The 20220-nt window shown below is 41.8% G+C and overlaps 3 protein-coding genes across 4 annotated transcripts; all 3 read left to right on the plus strand.

Annotated features, from left to right (window-relative positions):
- The first annotated feature begins 2054 nt into the window (after positions 1 to 2054).
- On the plus strand, positions 2055 to 5028 carry LOC311265501 (tubulin alpha-1A chain). 2 transcript variants are annotated; one of them, XM_084367202.1, is made up of 4 exons: positions 2055 to 2164; positions 3126 to 3348; positions 3445 to 3593; positions 3692 to 5028. In XM_084367202.1, exons 1-4 carry the CDS (start codon positions 2162 to 2164, stop codon positions 4670 to 4672), a joined length of 1356 nt encoding a protein of 451 aa, XP_084223328.1. In that variant the 5' UTR covers positions 2055 to 2161; the 3' UTR covers positions 4673 to 5028. The 2 variants fall into 2 exon arrangements, with proteins under 2 accessions (XP_084223328.1, XP_084223329.1); XM_084367203.1 differs by lacking the exon at positions 2055 to 2164 and adding an exon at positions 2901 to 3010.
- Positions 5029 to 8831: 3803 nt separating this feature from the next.
- LOC311264623 (tubulin alpha chain-like) lies at positions 8832 to 11974 on the plus strand. Its single transcript, XM_084365639.1, has 4 exons — positions 8832 to 8942; positions 10041 to 10263; positions 10373 to 10521; positions 10631 to 11974. The coding sequence occupies exons 1-4, from the start codon at positions 8940 to 8942 to the stop codon at positions 11609 to 11611; spliced, it is 1356 nt and encodes a 451-aa protein (XP_084221765.1). The 5' UTR covers positions 8832 to 8939; the 3' UTR covers positions 11612 to 11974.
- Positions 11975 to 15390: 3416 nt separating this feature from the next.
- Positions 15391 to 17740, plus strand: LOC311265637 (tubulin alpha-1C chain-like). The gene is made up of 4 exons (XM_084367516.1): positions 15391 to 15466; positions 16164 to 16386; positions 16501 to 16649; positions 16748 to 17740. The coding sequence occupies exons 1-4, from the start codon at positions 15464 to 15466 to the stop codon at positions 17723 to 17725; spliced, it is 1353 nt and encodes a 450-aa protein (XP_084223642.1). The 5' UTR covers positions 15391 to 15463; the 3' UTR covers positions 17726 to 17740.
- Positions 17741 to 20220: the final 2480 nt, after the last annotated feature.

A 20220-nucleotide genomic window follows, 5' to 3' on the forward strand; every position in this document is an offset into this window, starting at 1 on the left:
TACAAAAATACAAAAATAAAATAAAAAAACATAATAATAATAATAAAGACAAAAGTAAGTAAATAGAAAAGTACTGTATAACTTTAGGTAATACACTATGTTATCATTACCAGTCATCGGTTTAACTTATTGAAATAAATAAATAATGATATATTTTTAAAAGGTTGCCATATCAAATATAATGTATTCATCTGTCCTCTCAGTGAGAATTAATTTAATTCTAACTGTAAAGTGCTTCTATATTGAAACTCTTTAATGATTTATTTTTGAAATGAGAATAAATCTGATCACCTGTGTGAATAGTGACATTTACTTTGAGGCATCAGATATCAGAAGCCAGAAATGCTGATGGAAAATGCAATGGCTATAAAGACAGGCATACATGTCATAGTTTGTGTTCAAAATGACCCACCAAACAGAGGCGATAATTAAACAGGTACTTCAGCAGTCAGTCAGTATAAACCGTCATCAGCTTCTCTTGACTTTGCAAGTCAAAATCTGGGTTATTTTAAGCAGCCCCACATTCAAAGAGGTATCGGTTTCTTCCTGTGGGACAACTGTCGTCCAAGAGATGCCTTTGTTGTTAGCAACCAAGTGGCTTAACTGTCTGTAAGTTTGCTGGGCTATTCTAAAGAACAATTTACAGCCTTTCTCATTCAAAGTAGAATTTTTATGACAGAGTCCAACAGAGCTGCCACGCACATCCAGTAACATTACTGTCTCCAGGAAGAAAGAGCTTTTATGTGACCAGCTAGTGCCTCGATGAAGTGTGTGAACAAAAAGAGCTGACACACATTTCATGCCAGGCATCTTGTGCCGCAGAGGCCACACCCCATCATCCTGACATGACATGACATTTTATGTTCTTTGGTCATCAGTTTTGTAGGAGGAGGACACATGCAGTTGTTGGTGGGAGCAAGTGCATTTCCTTAAAGACACAGGACATCAGGGTGGAAGTTTTGGGAAAAGAGGTGTCTGTGGCGCCTCAAATTCCCCAACTGAGGCAGCTGCACTGCAGCCCATTAATGCTGCCATTTAAGCTGGGTCACATGACTTCCAGATAAAGGCGGTCTATGTGGATACTAGGCTGTATCCAGGCAACTCCGTTATTCATTTCCTAGCAACGGTTAAATCTTGGGAGGAGGGCTGGGGGTTGGGTGTCTGTGGCTGTCTGTAGCCTACATGTTCCTCTCCTATGGCTGGGCAGCTTGACCTCTTTTATCTGGGAAAGACTGAAAATGAAATCAGAAGACATGAAATAAAATCAACAGATACTGATGCTCAATAAAATCCACAGCCAGCATGTGAACAAAGATTTTTTTATATACATATGTAGATTTTTGGAGAAACTGCATCATGTATTTATAATAGGGGGCTGAAGAGGACACCACAGATATTACTAATCTCACATAATCTACCTGGAAATAGAGTTTAATATACTTAAGACATTATTCATGAGCTGCAGACACACATCTATACTGTCTTCAGGCAGAATATCACATTTTACCAGCATCCCAATATTGATGGAAGATTTGTATAACCCAGCAGTCTGGACACATCCATGAGATGATACTCAGGCAAATGGTTACTAACGTTGCCAAAAATTAGGGGGGAAGATGAGTTGACTTGCTTTTCTAATTGATTTTGCACTGGCAGGTGTTCAGACATCAGTCACTTGTAATATGAGGCCTGCTAAGATCAAAGATGAAGATCTGTTCAACTGTATTATAGCTTTCTTTTTCTCTTGAAGTCTTTGTTATTCCGTTGGGATTCATTGTTTAGACTGTTTTCTGTGTGGGCATGTCTGTCTGGTATCGGCATGCCTAAAATTACGCAGCATTTTCCTTACAATGACAAGCGCCATGCTTACAGCACAATAACCAGAGGATGACGGGATACGGGTGGGGTCTGGGAGGCGGTCCTTGTGGCGAGAGACGCGCTCATCCAATAGAAAGCCGCGGACAGCTTCGAACGCCAGACTGACAGGGAGTTGACCAATGGCGACACAGCAGGCACCGGCGCGAGCGCCGCACTTGCATATATACCGCTGTCCATCCTCATGTTCGCCATTATCTCTTACATCGACCCCATAACTGTCGAATTGTAAGATACTCTGTCAAGGAGTTCCTGCAACCTTTTACCGCAACAACATCAGAACAAAATGGTAAGAACTTGTCTAAACTTTGGTAAACAGACATATTTGAGGTTTACATGTTGCTTTCACTTTTTTAATTGACGTGACTTGATTGGATGAGGAGGAGAGGACGATGGCTCAGCGTTAATGGAAGAGCGTTTTTTTTTAAACGTCACCTAAAGTCGATTTAATGTTATAATGTGAGGTTCTGGTGGTCTTGGATGGGCAAGCTTGCTACGTGGCGGGAATAAAATAGGGGTTTTCTCAACAGATTGCAGTGTGGACAGAATGAATAATGTGGAGTCAGGCTATCGTCCAGCCGTCGTATTTTATGCTCTCCCTTCGGCATGACTAAGCTCCGGTCATCACTGCTCGTGACAGCACTGCCCTGTAACGTTAATTCAATACTGGCAGGGAGGATGCGCATAAGCGGTACCCGTCTTCAAATGTCACAGCCAGAGAAACCCTAGCCGGAGGGGGTTAATGGGTGAGGTGCTCTGTCAGCATTAAAAATTCATGATTGTAATGGATACTGCTGAGTTGGCCCCGGATAACTAGCCATTATTTTACAATCTCTGTGACCAAAACGAGCGTTTCTCGGTATCTGTGGGTTTATAGATTAACTGGGGTTTTTTAAGTTCTCACACCAGAGCGGAGCGCCTGTCGCGTAGCGCCTGTCGCGTAGCAACGTGGTACCCAGCGTAGACACAAGGCAGTGCGCCAGAAAAAAAGTTTCGACCGTTGGACTGAATTTGGATGTTTTTTGCTTATCAAATAACATTTCTACTGCCTTTAAAGCTCAAATAAAGAGCTGCTCAATTTATATTCTCAGGAAGGATATTTTGTCCACCACTTCTTCATCCAGTACATCTCAGAGTGAGCCTGTGTGACTTAAAAATGATTTACAAAGCTGTAGAATTTAAATAACATGATCATAATACATAAAAAATACATATCAGGTAAACAACCTCCTTGTTTTTTCCTTCCACAGCGTGAGTGTATCTCCATCCACGTCGGTCAGGCCGGTGTCCAGATTGGCAACGCCTGCTGGGAGCTTTACTGCCTGGAACATGGGATCCAGCCGGACGGGCAGATGCCCAGTGACAAGACCATCGGAGGAGGAGATGACTCCTTCAACACCTTCTTCAGTGAGACTGGAGCTGGAAAGCACGTCCCCAGAGCTGTTTTTGTAGACCTGGAGCCCACTGTCATCGGTAAGTGTGACTCCTCTAGATGAGCATTAATTTAGAAAATATCTTGTAATTTTTTATCCCAATCTGATGCAATGTCTGTTTTTGTCTCCTTTTTAGATGAGGTGCGCACTGGTACCTACCGCCAGCTCTTCCACCCTGAGCAGCTGATCACTGGCAAGGAGGATGCTGCCAACAACTACGCCCGTGGACACTACACCATCGGCAAAGAGATCATCGATCTGGTGCTAGACAGGATCCGCAAACTGGTGGGTGAAATCAGAGCAGAACAAGTAAATTGCAAAAATAACCAATGAAATGACATAACTCTATCTCATATGTGATCATTGTCTCTCTCTGTCCTCAGGCTGACCAGTGCACTGGCCTTCAGGGCTTCCTGGTTTTCCACAGCTTCGGCGGTGGCACCGGCTCTGGTTTCACCTCCCTGCTGATGGAGCGTCTGTCTGTCGACTACGGCAAGAAGTCCAAGCTGGAGTTCTCCATCTACCCAGCTCCCCAGGTGTCCACCGCTGTGGTGGAGCCCTACAACTCCATCCTCACCACCCACACCACCCTGGAGCACTCTGACTGTGCCTTCATGGTAGATAACGAGGCCATCTACGATATCTGCCGTAGGAACCTCGATATCGAGCGTCCCAGTTACACCAACTTGAACAGGCTAATTGGTCAGATTGTGTCCTCCATCACTGCCTCCCTTCGTTTCGATGGTGCCCTCAATGTTGATCTGACAGAGTTCCAGACCAACTTGGTGCCATATCCCCGTATCCACTTCCCTCTGGCCACCTATGCCCCTGTCATCTCTGCTGAGAAGGCTTACCATGAGCAGCTCTCAGTGTCTGAAATCACCAACGCCTGCTTCGAGCCAGCCAATCAGATGGTGAAATGTGACCCTCGCCACGGCAAGTACATGGCTTGCTGCCTCTTGTATCGTGGTGATGTGGTGCCCAAAGATGTTAATGCTGCCATTGCCACCATCAAAACCAAGCGCACCATCCAGTTTGTGGACTGGTGCCCCACTGGTTTCAAGGTTGGCATCAACTACCAGCCACCCACTGTAGTTCCTGGTGGAGACCTGGCCAAGGTCCAGAGGGCTGTGTGCATGCTGAGCAACACCACCGCTATTGCAGAGGCCTGGGCTCGGCTCGACCACAAGTTTGATCTGATGTATGCTAAGCGTGCCTTTGTTCACTGGTATGTGGGTGAGGGTATGGAGGAGGGAGAGTTCTCTGAGGCCAGAGAGGACATGGCAGCTCTGGAGAAGGATTATGAGGAGGTTGGTGTAGACTCAGTTGAGGGTGAGGGAGAGGAGGAAGGAGAGGAATATTAAAATGGGACATAAGGACATTAGGTAAATATGATATAAGTGATTCCATTTGTTCTCAGATACATTCCAAGAAGAAATGTTTGTCTATTAATTACCAGTTTGGCTGTTCAGATTAAAACTCCTGAGTGTCAATTTTGATAAGTCACTGTGATAGAAAGGGTCATAAAGGATGTGAACAGGTTGTTAGGTGTGAAGTTGTTGAGTTCTTGAGAGTTGAGGAAGAGGAGCATTAAAAGGGATAGAAAGCACTCAGTTGTAACAACTGCTTCAAATTTTCTCTGAAGGGCATTCCAAAAATAAATGTTTGTCTACGAAACAGTTATGTTCAGCTATGTTCTAAATAAAGTTCCCGTAACATATGAAGTTGTCTGTGTTGTCATTATATTTCTTTTTTTGAAGAGTGAAAAATGACCTTTAGTCTGTAATGGCTTATGTAATCAGATATGGAAATTATGGATTTATTTTGAGAATTGCTGCACACCAATTAACATTCAACACGGCACTCTAGTCCCTATTTCAAGTCCATTTATTTGCACTTGAGGCTTCAAGGTTCCACATCTCACTTGTGTTTTTTCAGCTGTATTTTTTGGTCATATCATCTCACCTCACACCAGCGTCTGTCCTGTACAGAGACAGACTAATCTGATCTGATCTAATAAGAGAAGGGTGTATCTCTTATTATTTACTGCCTAACTTATCCACAAAATCTGTCACCAGTGTGTGTTCAGTATCAGGTATTGAACTGGATCACATGAAGTCATTAACCTACTCGACGTTTTACAATTTCAAACAAGTCCCCAGCTACTTCAGTCGTTAAGGAGAATGGCGTAGCGCTGTTTTGCTGTGAAGCTACAGAAATGTTTCGTGTACCACAAAACTTCACCTGACTTTCCATCCGTGTGAAGAGCTTACAAGAGTTTGATGCATGTCTGAATTTTCTTATTCTCAACTACGCCTACTTCGTTGTTATATAACATATAAGAGGCATTTGGCCCGCATTAAACACAGCCCCTGCTACTGACCAGCTCATAACATCCACATGATTTCCTCTCCTAACAGAAAGAAAGCTCTGTTAATCCCCCTGGACAACAAACTGAATGAGAACATGGTTTGGTCTTGTAAATGCTGTACAGCCCTTGACCAAATCATCAACACAACTTCCAAATGAGATTTAAGGGGGAAAGTCTCAGTCCTCCCGTCTCAGTTACAGTATGGTGACTGTTCCGGTTCTGGATGTGAAACAGTTACTGCAGCAGACAGAGGAGGAGTTTTTTAATGTGCGTACGTCAGCCATCCTCTTCAAGAGGAGAGAGTGGTGCATCAGCAGATCAGCTTCACACAAAGCAGACACAAACACTTTTCACATTAGATTGACTTGTCTCATTACATCGCATAATATGACGACAAGCCATCATGATAGTAAAATTTGAAAAGAAAATCTTGAGTAATTGTTTGAGTGTCCAATTAAAGGAGAATTAATAAGGGAGCTCACATGACATCACCCTTTCTTCTCCTCATCGTAGCAAATGATGGATGTTTATCATTCAATCGTCAATAATCGTGGACACTCCTTGTTTTTCAGGAGGCATTTTTAAGTGGACAGAAGGCCTTAGATGTTAAAAAATCTGTGACCCAAATCCTCTTTCTGTGCATCCCAGCATGAGTCCATCCATGTTGGTCAGACTGGCGTCGAGATTAGCAATGCCAGCTGGGAGAGACTGGGGCTGATAGTCTGGTAGTGGATGATGAAGGACAGGAGTGTTCAAGACGCATGTATTCCCTTATTTTGGTTTCTGATCTGTGCCTCTGTTGTCAAAAAATAACATTTGCTCACTGCTCACACTATCCTCTAAGCCAGGTTTGCCCAAAGTGGGGCCCGTGGTCCAAAGTTGGCCCACCATGAGGTCCAATTTGGCCTGTCAGATGTTATAATGAAATTTAAAATATATATATACAATAACGTTTATGCCGTTTAATTTGTTCTTAAAGTAGAAATGCTCTTTAAATATTTAGGATCCCGTGGTTCAGCATTAAGCTTCAGTTTGGGTCCTCTGTGTTCATAAGTTTAGGCACCCCTTCTTCAAGCCACTTCCTGACTGACATAACTTTCCTAAGATATGTTTATATGAATGTGGTTGTCACTAAGAAGATCTTAAAATGCTTTGACTTTATAAAGATGATCATGCTGCTCCACTCACTTCAGTCATTTGGGGGCAGTGTTGTACAACATATGTTTTAACTATAAACACAATATTTCAAAGTAAAGTACTATCCTTTCCCACAGATCCTGACATTCCTGTTACTTGCCCCCAGCTTTATGCAGCTACTGCAGCAAGTTTTTATCAAGCTGATAGCTGCAAAATGGAACAATTTCTCAGTAAATGTGGAACCTATTTGTGCTGGTGGAGGATGGAACAGGTTGAGAACTGCAGTCAAGCCAGCCATCACTCCGATTATGGTAAATGCGGAGAAATAGCGTATTTACTTCCGGTTTTCAAAATAAAGGCATTAAGAATAGTAAGCTATATATCGAAGCTACATTTAAATTAAATATGGTACATTAAAGTGTTTCATGATGAATAAAAAACTTTTTTTTTTTTTTTTACTGCACCAATGTGGAGAAATGCCAAAATAAAAGTCACATAAATATACCTGCAGATTGCATGTTTTCTTATATTTGACGAACTGTAAAAACTCATTACTCAATAATTCCTGGCCATGGGTGGTAGTGACTTCTACACATAGAAGTATACAAGTATACTTGATATCAAACATTTTTACTGCACCAATGTGGAGAAATTCAACAATAAAAGTCACATATTTGTATCTCCAAGTGGCATATTTTCATATATTTGAGCTACTGTAAAAAACACTTTGCTCAATAACTATATACTATATATGTATAAATATGGGACTTTTATACCTTCATTTATTTTAATGTTGAATTTCTCTACAATGGTGCATCAAAAATGTTTGATATTAAGCATACTTGTAGTCAATTATGTGTAGAAGTCAAATATACCATCCACAGCCAGGAATTATTGAGCAAAGTGTTTTTACAGTAAGTCAAATATAAGACAATATGGAATCTGGAGGTATAAATATGGGACATTTATTGTTGAATTTCGCCACATTGGTGCAGTGAAAAAATTATAAGTGTTTTTTATTCATCATGGGCGCATGAAACACTTTAATGTAACTTATTTTTATTTCAAATGCAGGTTCGATATATAGCTTACTGTTCTTAATACCTTTATTTTGAAACCCGAAAGTGAATACGCTCTTTCTCCGCATTTACCATAATGCTGAGAATACTTGTACACTCGAAATTTAGGTGCGGCGGATTTGACCACGGAGATCGGAGTGAAGGCGACCTTAACCGCAGTAATGTACTAGGAGGCGAGCTAACCGCCCTCCTGCTGCCAACACTGGGTGAAACTGAAGAAGAGACGCCGCCGGGAGTCTCCGGGGTGAATGTCTGTCCAATATCCGACCTAAAACTAACTTCACCTCGGTAATAAATATCCCTTTAAAATGTATTCACTTCTTGTCTGAACACAGCACACTGTCCGTTACTGATGCTGCCTTCATGTGCTATGGTACAGATGGTATTTTGTTGTTGTACAGAGAAAATAAAGATGGTGGACACACAGATTCAGGCTTGTTAGCATCTGCTCTGGGGAGGTAAAACCAAACCATAACGGTATTTTAAAAACTGACACCGAGTGTTAACGCATCATATTACAATTGTCAATGGAGCAACACTTTATAGGCTACAAAAACTATCCACTAACAGTAGCAAAACACGTTTAGCAGTGTACATTGCTTACCATTCACGAATCTTCCGTTGCTCGCCGCCATGTTGAAAAGGTGAAAGGTTATCTCATCTCGGCAACTCGGGCATCAAAAAATTCTACGAGTTGCCCAGTGGAAAATACCACATGAGAGGGTGTTCATGTGCACTTTTCACGTCGTCTTTTGGTATTTACCATAAATACCATAGCACATGAAGGCACCTGACACACACAGAACTCATGTCATCGCGGAAGCTGACTGTTTCCTTTTAGCCAATAGGAATCCCCCATGTGACTCTGGCAACCAATCGGATTTACCAGCATATTCCCGCCGTTTAGACGGTATAAAATGCCCCGCCCACCATTACCTCCGCAGTTACGTTTTCCAAAGGAGTCGTTAAGGTCGCACTTGTAAGAGATAACTAGTCTCTTCCAATTTGTTAATTTAAGCAACAAACCCATCACGTTCAGAAAACATGGTGAGTACGAAAATATGTTTCTTTAGTTATAATGTGTTAATTTTAGGACATTTTCAAATCTATAAAGTGGGTCATGGAGTGGCAGGCAGCCCAACTGAACTAACCGTTATCAACTGAAAGAAGCAGCATTAATGGTTTACAATCTAGTCTTGATTGGAAAGAAAAAATTAAGATGGAAGACGGTTAAATTTCGTCTTCAAGGGGTCGTTTTGACTGTAACTTTGGTGATAAATGTGTCACTCTACGGGGCGCAGCCCAGAAATTGTTCACTGTTTAAACGCTCAGTCGGGCTGACGGTTTCTGGTTTATCCCGTCGTCGGAGGTCAATGTGCTCTAAGCCTGAAACAGTCCTCTTTTTACCGCCTGTTTGAAGGGGCTTTGCCTTCATGACACTGCAACCGCAGGTTTATTCATTAACATATTTGATATTTTATGGTATATTGTCGAGGTCTGCTACCTTTTTTGAATATAAATCTTTAACTACATGTGTGTTTGTTTTGTTGTACCACAGAACTTTGATGGGGATTTTCTTTTGTTCTCATTAGATGATTTTCTTTTTTCTTTAAATACGTTAGTCTGAATAATCAGCCTCTCTGTGGCGAACAACTTCTCTCTTTGACTAAGTTTATTTAGCCGTTAATTCTGACAAAAACCGGAACTCTGAAAGCGGGAAAACTGCTAACCTTCGCCCCTCCCAACTCTCCGTTGTCATGGTTACACACTAACGCTTACAATGGGGCATTGCCCAGCAGTCAATTGTCAGAGAGAGGGAAACCACTCAGATTATGGTGAATAATGTTTGTCCAGTACACTACCATATATTGTTTTCTGTAGGGTGTTCTGTTCACAGGTTGACAGACTGTGCAACATGTCATAAGGTGACAGGATTAGTCATGATGATCTAGTCTCTGGTTCTCTACAAAAGAGCGTTTTTCCTCCTCAGATCTTGCACTAGCTGTAGAGAAGTCCTCAACATGTGATAAGTAGGCTTCAGTGTCTGATTAGTTACAGTTTCTACTAGAACTTCTTCAGACAGCCTTTTAAACAGTCTGGCATATTTTTATTATAATTTCCTGTCTTTTTTTCCCCCTTCCACAGCGTGAGTGTATCTCAGTGCACGTTGGTCAGGCTGGTGTCCAGATTGGCAACGCCTGCTGGGAGCTTTACTGCCTGGAACATGGGATCCAGCCGGACGGACGGATGCCCAGTGACAAGACCATCGGAGGGGGAGATGATTCTTTCAACACCTTCTTCAGTGAGACTGGAGCTGGAAAGCACGTCCCCAGAGCTGTTTTGGTGGACCTGGAGCCCACTGTCATCGGTAAGTGTCACTCCTCCTATATGAGCATTCATTTAGGAAATGCCTAATAATTGTAAACCAATCTCATGCAAAGTCTGTTTTTTTTTTTTTTTCTCCTTCTCCTTTTTAGATGAGGTGCGCACTGGTACCTACCGCCAGCTGTTCCACCCTGAGCAGCTGATCACTGGCAAGGAGGATGCTGCCAACAACTACGCCCGTGGACACTACACCATTGGCAAAGAGATCATCGACCAGGTGCTGGACAGGATCCGCAAACTGGTGGGTAAAATCAGAGCAGAACGAGTTCATTGCAAATTTGGCTCGAGAATAACCAATTAAATGACATAACTCTATCTGGTATGTGATCATTGTCTCTCTCTGTCCTCAGGCTGACCAGTGCACTGGCCTTCAGGGCTTTCTGGTTTTCCACAGCTTCGGAGGTGGCACCGGCTCTGGTTTCACCTCCCTGCTGATGGAGCGTCTGTCTGTGGACTACGGCAAGAAGTCCAAGCTGGAGTTCTCCATCTACCCCGCTCCCCAGGTGTCCACCGCTGTAGTGGAGCCCTACAATGCCATTCTCACCACCCACACCACCCTGGAGCACTCTGACTGTGCCTTCATGGTAGATAATGAGGCCATCTACGATATCTGCCGTAGGAACCTCGACATTGAGCGTCCCAGTTACACCAACCTGAACAGGTTGATGAGTCAGATTGTGTCCTCCATCACTGCCTCCCTTCGTTTCGATGGTGCCCTCAATGTTGATCTGACAGAGTTCCAGACCAACTTGGTGCCATATCCTCGTATCCACTTCCCTCTGGCCACCTATGCCCCCGTCATCTCTGCTGAGAAGGCTTACCATGAGCAGCTTACCGTGTCAGAAATCACCAACGCCTGCTTCGAGCCAGCCAATCAGATGGTGAAATGTGACCCTCGCCACGGCAAGTACATGGCTTGCTGCCTCTTGTATCGTGGTGATGTGGTGCCCAAAGATGTGAATGCTGCCATTGCTACCATCAAAACAAAGCGCACCATCCAGTTTGTGGACTGGTGCCCCACTGGTTTCAAGGTTGGCATCAACTACCAGCCGCCCACTGTAGTTCCTGGTGGAGACCTGGCCAAGGTCCAGAGGGCTGTGTGCATGCTGAGCAACACCACCGCTATTGCAGAGGCCTGGGCTCGGCTCGACCACAAATTTGATCTGATGTATGCTAAGCGTGCCTTTGTGCACTGGTATGTTGGTGAGGGTATGGAGGAGGGAGAGTTCTCCGAGGCCAGAGAGGACATGGCAGCTCTGGAGAAGGATTATGAGGAGGTTGGTGTCGACTCAGTTGAGGGTGAGGGAGAGGAGGAAGGAGAGGAATATTAAAATGGGACATAAGGACATTAGGTAAATATGATATAAGTGATTCCATTTGTTCTCAGATACATTCCAAGAAGAAATGTTTGTCTATTAATTACCAGTTTGGCTGTTCAGATTAAAACTCCTGAGAGTGTCAATTTTGATAAGTCACTGTGATAGAAAGGGTCATAAAGGATGTGAACAGGTTGTTAAGTGTGAAGTTGTTGAGTTCTTGAGAGTTGAGGAAGAGGAGCATTAAAAGGGATAGAAAGCACTCGTTAAACATGTAACAACTGCTTCAAATTTTCTCTGAAGGGCATTCCAAAAATAAATGTTTGTCTACGAAACAGTTATGTTCAGCTATGTTCTAAATAAAGTTCCCGTAACATATGAAGTTGTCTGTGTTGTCATTATATCATTTCTTTTTTTGAAGAGTGAAAAATGACCTTTTAGTCTGTAATGGCTTATGTAATCAGATATGGAAATTATGGATTTATTTTAAGAATTGCTGCACACCAATTAACATTCAACACGGCACTCTAGTCCCTATTTCAAGTCCATTTATTTGCACTTGAGGCTTCAAGGTTCCACATCTCACTTGTGTTTTTTCAGCTGCATTTTTTGGTCATATCATCTCACCTCACACCAGCGTCTGTCCTGTACAGAGACAGACTAATCTGATCTGATCTAATAAGAGAAGGGTGTATCTCTTATTATTTACTGCCTAACTTATCCACAAAATCTGTCACCAGTGTGTGTTCAGTATCAGGTATTGAACTGGATCACATGAAGTCATTAACCTACTCGACGTTTTACAATTTTAAACAAGTCCCCAGCTACTTCAGTCGTTTAGGAGAATGGCGTAGCGCTGTTTTGCTGTGAAGCTCCAGAAATGTTTCCTGTACCACAAAACTTCACCTGACTTTCCATCCGTGTGAAGAGCTTACAAGAGTTTGATGCGTGCCTACTTCGTTGTTATATACATATAAGAGGCATTTGGCCCGCATTAAACACAGCCCCTGCTACTGACCAGCTCATAACATCCACATGATTTCTGCTCCTAACAGAAAGAAAGCTCTGTTAATCCCCCTGGACAACAAACTGAATGAGAACATGGTTTGGTCTTGTAAATGCTGTACAGCCCTGGACCAAATCATCAACACAACTTCCAAATTAGATTTTAGGGGGAAAGTCTCAGTCCTCCCGTCTCAGTTACAGTATGGTGACTGTTCCGGTTCTGGATGTGAAACAGTTACTGCAGCAGACAGAGGAGGAGTTTTTTAATGTGCGTACGTCAGCCATCCTCTTCAAGAGGAGAGAGTGGTGCATCAGCAGATCAGCTTCACACAAAGCAGACACAAACACTTTTCACATTAGATTGACTTGTCTCATTACATCGCATAATATGACGACAAGCCATCATGATAGTAAAATTTAAAAAGAAAATCTCAAGTAATTGTTTAAATGTCCGATTAAAGGAGAATTAATAAGAGAGCTCACATGACATCACCCTTTCTTCTCCTCATCGTAGCAAAGGATGGACGTTAATCATTCTATTGTCAATAAGCCTAATGTTAAACAAAAGAGCATGTTGTTTGTTTCTACGTTATCCTTCACCACAAACATCCAATCCTCTTCCCACATAACTATGTTAAATCAGCTTAGCATGAACACTAGCTTCACACTTACTAGTTTGTCACCCTGACCCCTTATGTGGATTTAGTATGAATGTTATTTATTGTACCAGGCTCAAGGGATGATTATGTGTTGAATTATGCGTCGACCTGACTGTCTTTTAAAAACCAAGCCATCTAAATGTCTCTATTCACTCACTGTTCATTGTGCACAAATGTGAATATTCATGTGAGACCTCTATTCCCAGTGGAGAATTTGAATGTGGCCTTATGAAAAGACAGCACATTGTAACATGCCTGACCTAGATAATCTCCACAAACTACAGTAATCCTGCACACAAAATGACTTAAATTGCAGTAGAAAACACATGGCTTCCTGTAAAATGAATGATAGACTGAACCACAGTCAGATAGTCTATCATAGAAATAGACTGAAGTGTTGCTCCATCAGATAGACGTGTTTGAACAATGAAAGTACTTGGTGTGGACACTACTTGTTTTTCAGGAGGCATTTTTAAGTGGACAGAAGGCCTTAGATGTTAAAAAATCTGTGACCCAAATCCTCTTTCTGTGCATCCCAGCATGAGTCCATCCATGTTGGTCAGACTGGCGTCGAGATTAGCAATGCTAGCTGGGAGAGACTGGGGCTGATAGTCTGGTAGTGGATGGTGAAGGACAGGAGTGTTAAGGACGCATGTATTACCTTATTTTGGTTTCTGATCTGTGCCTCTGTTGTCAAAAATAACATTTGCTCACTGCTTACACTATCCTCTAAGCCAGGTCTGCCCAAAGTGGGGCCCGTGGTCCAAAGTTGGCCCACCATTAGGTCCAATTTGGCCTGTCAGATGTTATAATGAAATTTAAAAAATATATATACAATAACGTTGATGCCGTTTAATTTGTTCTTAAAGTAGAAATGCTCTTTAAATATTTAGGATCCCGTGGTTCAGCATTAAGCTTCAGTTTGGGTCCTCTGTGTTCATAAGTTTAGGCACCCCTTCTTCAAGCCACTTCCTGACTGACATAACCTTCCTAAGATATGTTTATATGAATGTGGTTGTCACTAAGAAGATCTTAAAATGCTTTGACTTTATAAAGATGATCATGCTGCTCCACTCACTTCAGTCATTTGGGGGCAGTGTTGTACAACATATGTTTTAACTATAAACACAATATTTCAAAGTAAAGTACTATCCTTCCCACAGATCCTGACATTCCTGTTACTTGCCCCCAGCTTTATGCAGCTACTGTGGGAGGGAAAAGCAATTTTTTATCAAACTGATAGCTGCAAAATGGAACAATTTCTCAGTAAATGTGGAACCTATTTGTGCTGGTGGAGGATGGAACAGGTTGAGAGCGCAAGATACATCAGTAAGATGGTGTGATGGAGTAAAAGTAAAACTGCCTCAATAGGGAACAACTGAAACTACCTCACTGTATGTAAAGAAGTTAAAACCAGTTCCACCTCGACCAGATGCATCACAATTAAAATTATATTAATACACTGACAAATATAGGTCACTAATGCCCTGATAATATAGGTACACTTAACTTTAGATGCTTAATTTTGCTGATGGACACTTGTGTACTTTTACTGAAGTAGACTAAGTAGAATTTTGAATGCAGGACTTGAGGGTTTGAGTATTTTTACACCATTGTATTGGTATTTATGTCTTAAGTAAAGGATCTGAGTGGTGGAACAAGTACTCAGGTCAGAAACTGCTAATACCACAGTGTAGAAAGATTTCGAAGTCAAAGTCTTCAAGTGTTTACTTACTCATCAAAATATAGAGGTACCAAATGTAATAGTATTAATCATGCAGAAGAGCCATTTCCAGAACATTCTATATTATGGCATTAGATAATAAGAATGCCCAAGTATTGTAAAACTGTACTTGTGAGCAGTAATTGAGTAAATGTACTTGGTTACTTAACAACACAGCTGAGTACTTCTTCCACTGTGCTTCCACTGTGCCACTGTGCAGTATTCAATTATTCACTTTCTCAAGGCCTGTCATCGCTGATTATGACGGTTGCTTTGTAACCAATAGGAATCCCCCAATGCGAACACCGCAACCAATCGGGATTCAGCAGTACTTTTCCGCCGTCAGAGAGAGTATAAAGAGCACCGCCCAGCAGAGCTCATCAGTTACGTCTTACACAGGATTCATAAAGGCCGGCCTGTAAGCGCTAACAGTCTCTTGTCTTTGTCCAAACTCTGACAGACGTATCAGCTTCAGGAAACATGGTGAGTATAAAAATATAGTTTGTCTTCACTTATTATTTGTTGATTTAAGCTGGAAAGTGTGTCATCACATGGCAGTGTTCAGTGGGTTGTTTTGACTGTAAATTTGGTAAATTTAAGTCTAGACAGCCCAAATGCAAGTTCATAAAGTTCAATGTGCTTTCATCCTGAAACATTCCTCTTTTTTACCGCCTGTTTGAAGTGGCCTGACCTTTATGACACCGCAACCAAAGGCTTTTCAAACAAAACCTATTCACTAACAGCCTTTATAATTAATCTTTCATGCTGCACATTTGGAGGTCTGATACTTTTGTATGAAAATCTTGAACTACAGGTGTGTTTGTTTTGTTCCACCACAAAACTCTGTTGGGGATTTTTTTTTGTTCTCAAGAGTTTTCTTTCATCTTCAAGCACATTGTATGTCTGAATCAGGCTCTTTGTGATATAGTTGTCACTAAAGGGTGTAAATCCTTGTGCAACATGTCATCAGGTGACTTTAGTCATGATGATCTGGTGTCTGATTCTTTACAAAAGAGTCCTTTGTCCTCCTCCTCCTCCTCATCCTTGCATTAGCCCCAGAAAAGTCATGAACATGTGATGGGTAGCCTTTGGCATCTAATTGGTTACACTTTTTAGAAGAACATCTTCAGCCATAGGTATTTTTAGTGTAAATGACTTAAGAACTTTTTTGTTTTCACAGCGTGAGTGTATCTCAGTGCACGTTGGTCAGGCCGGTGTCCAGATTGGCAACGCCTGCTGGGAGCTTTACTGCCTGGAACATGGGATCCAGCCGGACGGGCAGATGCCCAGCGACAAGACCATTGGAGGAGGAGATGATTCCTTCAACACCTTCTTCAGTGAGACTGGAGCTGGAAAGCACGTCCCCAGAGCTGTTTTTGTGGACCTGGAGCCCACTGTCATCGGTAAGTGTGACTCATCTATGAGCATTCATTTAGGAAATATAAATTGATTTTATATTTTAAACCACAACTTATGCAATGTCTGTTTTTTTTGTCTTTTCTTCTTCTCCTTTTTAGATGAGGTGCGCACTGGTACCTACCGCCAGCTGTTCCACCCTGAGCAGCTGATCACTGGCAAGGAGGATGCTGCCAACAACTACGCCCGTGGACACTACACCATCGGCAAAGAGCTCATTGACTTGGTGCTGGACAGGATCCGCAAACTGGTGGGTAAAATCAGAGCAAAACAAGTCAACTGCAAAAATAACCAATGAAATGACATAACTCTATCTCATATGTGATCATTGTCTCTCTTTGTCCTCAGGCTGACCAGTGCACTGGCCTTCAGGGCTTCCTGGTTTTCCACAGCTTCGGCGGTGGCACCGGCTCTGGTTTCACCTCCCTGCTGATGGAGCGTCTGTCTGTCGACTACGGCAAGAAGTCCAAGCTGGAGTTCTCCATCTACCCAGCTCCCCAGGTGTCCACCGCTGTGGTGGAGCCCTACAACTCCATCCTCACCACCCACACCACCCTGGAGCACTCTGACTGTGCCTTCATGGTAGATAACGAGGCCATCTACGATATCTGCCGTAGGAACCTCGATATTGAGCGTCCCAGTTACACTAACCTGAACAGGTTGATCAGTCAGATTGTGTCCTCCATCACTGCCTCCCTTCGTTTCGATGGTGCCCTCAATGTTGATCTGACAGAGTTCCAGACCAACTTGGTGCCATATCCCCGTATCCACTTCCCTCTGGCCACCTATGCCCCCGTCATCTCTGCTGAGAAGGCTTACCATGAGCAGCTTACCGTGTCAGAAATCACCAACGCCTGCTTCGAGCCAGCCAATCAGATGGTGAAATGCGACCCTCGCCACGGCAAGTACATGGCTTGCTGCCTCTTGTACCGTGGTGATGTGGTGCCCAAAGATGTGAATGCTGCCATTGCCACCATCAAAACAAAGCGCACCATCCAGTTTGTGGACTGGTGCCCCACTGGTTTCAAGGTTGGCATCAACTACCAGCCGCCCACTGTAGTTCCTGGTGGAGACCTGGCCAAGGTCCAGAGGGCTGTGTGCATGCTGAGCAACACCACCGCTATTGCAGAGGCCTGGGCTCGGCTCGACCACAAGTTTGATCTGATGTATGCTAAGCGTGCCTTTGTGCACTGGTATGTTGGTGAGGGTATGGAGGAGGGAGAGTTCTCCGAGGCCAGAGAGGACATGGCAGCTCTGGAGAAGGATTATGAGGAGGTTGGAACCGATAGTCAGGGAGACGACGACGATGAAGGAGACGAGTATTAAGGAATGCATGCCCTTGTATTGACCTTTATCAGTGTCTGAAATAAAATTGGTTCTCTAATTGCACTATTTTTATCTCTTAAATCCGCTTATACATTCATTACTTTCAAGTAAAGCATTTTTAGTACAGCAGTTCAGTTTGTTGTTTTGCGTAGTTTGACTAACGCTAAAAGCATGCTTTACAGTTTTCATGATACTTTTGTTCTAGAATGACAGTTACTCTGCGCACTTTATACTCTAAAGCTGCTGTTAAACTGTGTTAATTGTTTAACAACACCTTCCTGCGGCTAGTTCTTAGATCACAGTCGGAGCACAATGTCCACACTTCTTTCCCCTCATGACTGGGAAAACTTGCAATACAATGTCAGTAGAAGTGGTTAATTGTTGTTTTTTGTCTATTAGGTAAATTTTTTACAGAGTGGCTTCTTCATATATTATTCATAGCCTGATCTATATGTTATTTTATTGCTAAAAAATACATGGCAGAAATGGATTTCTTATGGCTGTTGACAGTATATTCATATTAATACAGTAATAAAAAGAAATATCCATAATCCTCTCTGTAAAAACCTTTTATTCTTAATATGTCGGCAAAATGAAACAACAAACATTATTAATTAGATAATTCCCCATGTGCATATATTATATTAAAAACATTTTGTATCAGGTTTTGAAAAGGAAGGAGAATATGTGGAATAAAAACGATGATGTCTCTGATTCTGCCATATCAATTTTTATTTTGTTTTTAAAATCGATTGAATTGAATGTTTATATTATATAAGTATATTTTTGTTGGTTTTTTTTGTTGTTGTTTGGTTTTTTAAAGACCATAAACAAACAAACCAACATAAGAATAGTGCATAAGAAAAAACACGTTAATTACACGTTTGAAAAGTGCCCATAATGAGACCAAAGGGTTAAGTAAGGTCAGTGGACTGCTTTTCAAAACCTGATGCCTACAGTACCCACAATGCAACTTAGCTACTGAGTGACATCACTGGAGACAATTTTGATCAGATTACACGCAGCTTCCTCTGGAGCCACAGAAGGCTTTATACTTCTTATAATGGCTTAACTTGACGAAACAAACACACACCATCAGGTCCAGCCAATGTAGACAGCGATCCACATGCACTTATATTGACTTATAACTTGCGCAAAAACAAACAAATGACTGCATGGCATGATACTTCTGACGGTCAAAAACTGTGTGCCGCTCCGGTAAACAACACAACCCTGCTCTGTGGTTACTGCCTCACCAACTTGTACCTTTCCCCAAACTCCACATACCACCCACTGTGCAAAAAGGGAATTACAGCCAGTGAACACACACACACACACACACACACACACCACTTATATACATACTAATGAACACAATACAAAAATGGCTCCAACACTACTTTTTCCACATATGCAGTAATACTCCCCAGGACCTAAACGCACTTTGTAAAACTGGTGGAGTTACCCTTTAACTGAAATGTGTGAAAGTCCAACCTAACAAAAAACAGAACAAACAGGCTGCACAGGTGTTTACTCTAAAGCACATTCTTCTAGCTAAAAGCAGCAGGTTTAGGTCAGGGACAGTTGAAAGAGCATGAACCGGTGGTTAATTTAGCCGAGCCTATAAATTCTTTGTTAAGCCTGATGATGAAGCCTAATCCTCTGAGTACACTTTAACTTACATTCTTGAATCACATATACCCATTGATTCCTTGTTCTGTGGACTAAAATCAAAAGGCATAGAAAAAGAGATTTTTGTCGTGTCATGTCATTATAGGCTTTATTATAGAGGGTATAGGTCTATTGTGTTTCATATGACTGAGACTACAATTAAAAATATTTATTCCTATCTCATAATATTTTAGACTTTGATCCTTTGTCTGCCTGCTAATCACTGCGTCCAAGGCCATTCGTTTATTTAAAAATATCGGCCATTTAAGCAGAATCAGAATCAGAAATACTTTATTGATCCCCGAGGGGAAATTGCTTGCGTTGCAGCTGCTCCCATTCTTAGAAATATGCAGAAAAATACAAACTATATACAAGCAAGAATAATAAAAATAGACTAAAAATATAAGAAATGTACATTCTACTAGAAATATATCTATATATACAGTGTAATAAATAATGCTACAGTTGAAATATGGGTTATTGCACATTATTTGTCGTTATTCTTGCACATTATTTGGTTTGTCAACTCAACAAAGAGTCCAGAGTCCTCCTATTGACTCAGACTTTGATCCTTTGTCTGCCTGCTCATCCCTGTGTCCAAGGCCATTCATCTATTTAAAAAGATCTCAGCTATTTAATTGTTCTATATAGATTATTTGGGCTTTTTTTTTTTTTTATAAAAAGTAACTAAAAAGTAGTGTAATAAGTAATTTATTACTCTACGCATGTAGTAATATTGTAATATAATATATTATCTAAAATGAAGGTAACTAGTGATATGTAATATATTGCATTTTTAAAGTAACTTTACTGTTTACAAGTTT

Source organism: Pagrus pagrus, assembly GCF_965226575.1.
Source record: "Pagrus pagrus genome assembly, chromosome: 11".
NCBI lineage: Eukaryota > Metazoa > Chordata > Actinopteri > Spariformes > Sparidae > Pagrus > Pagrus pagrus.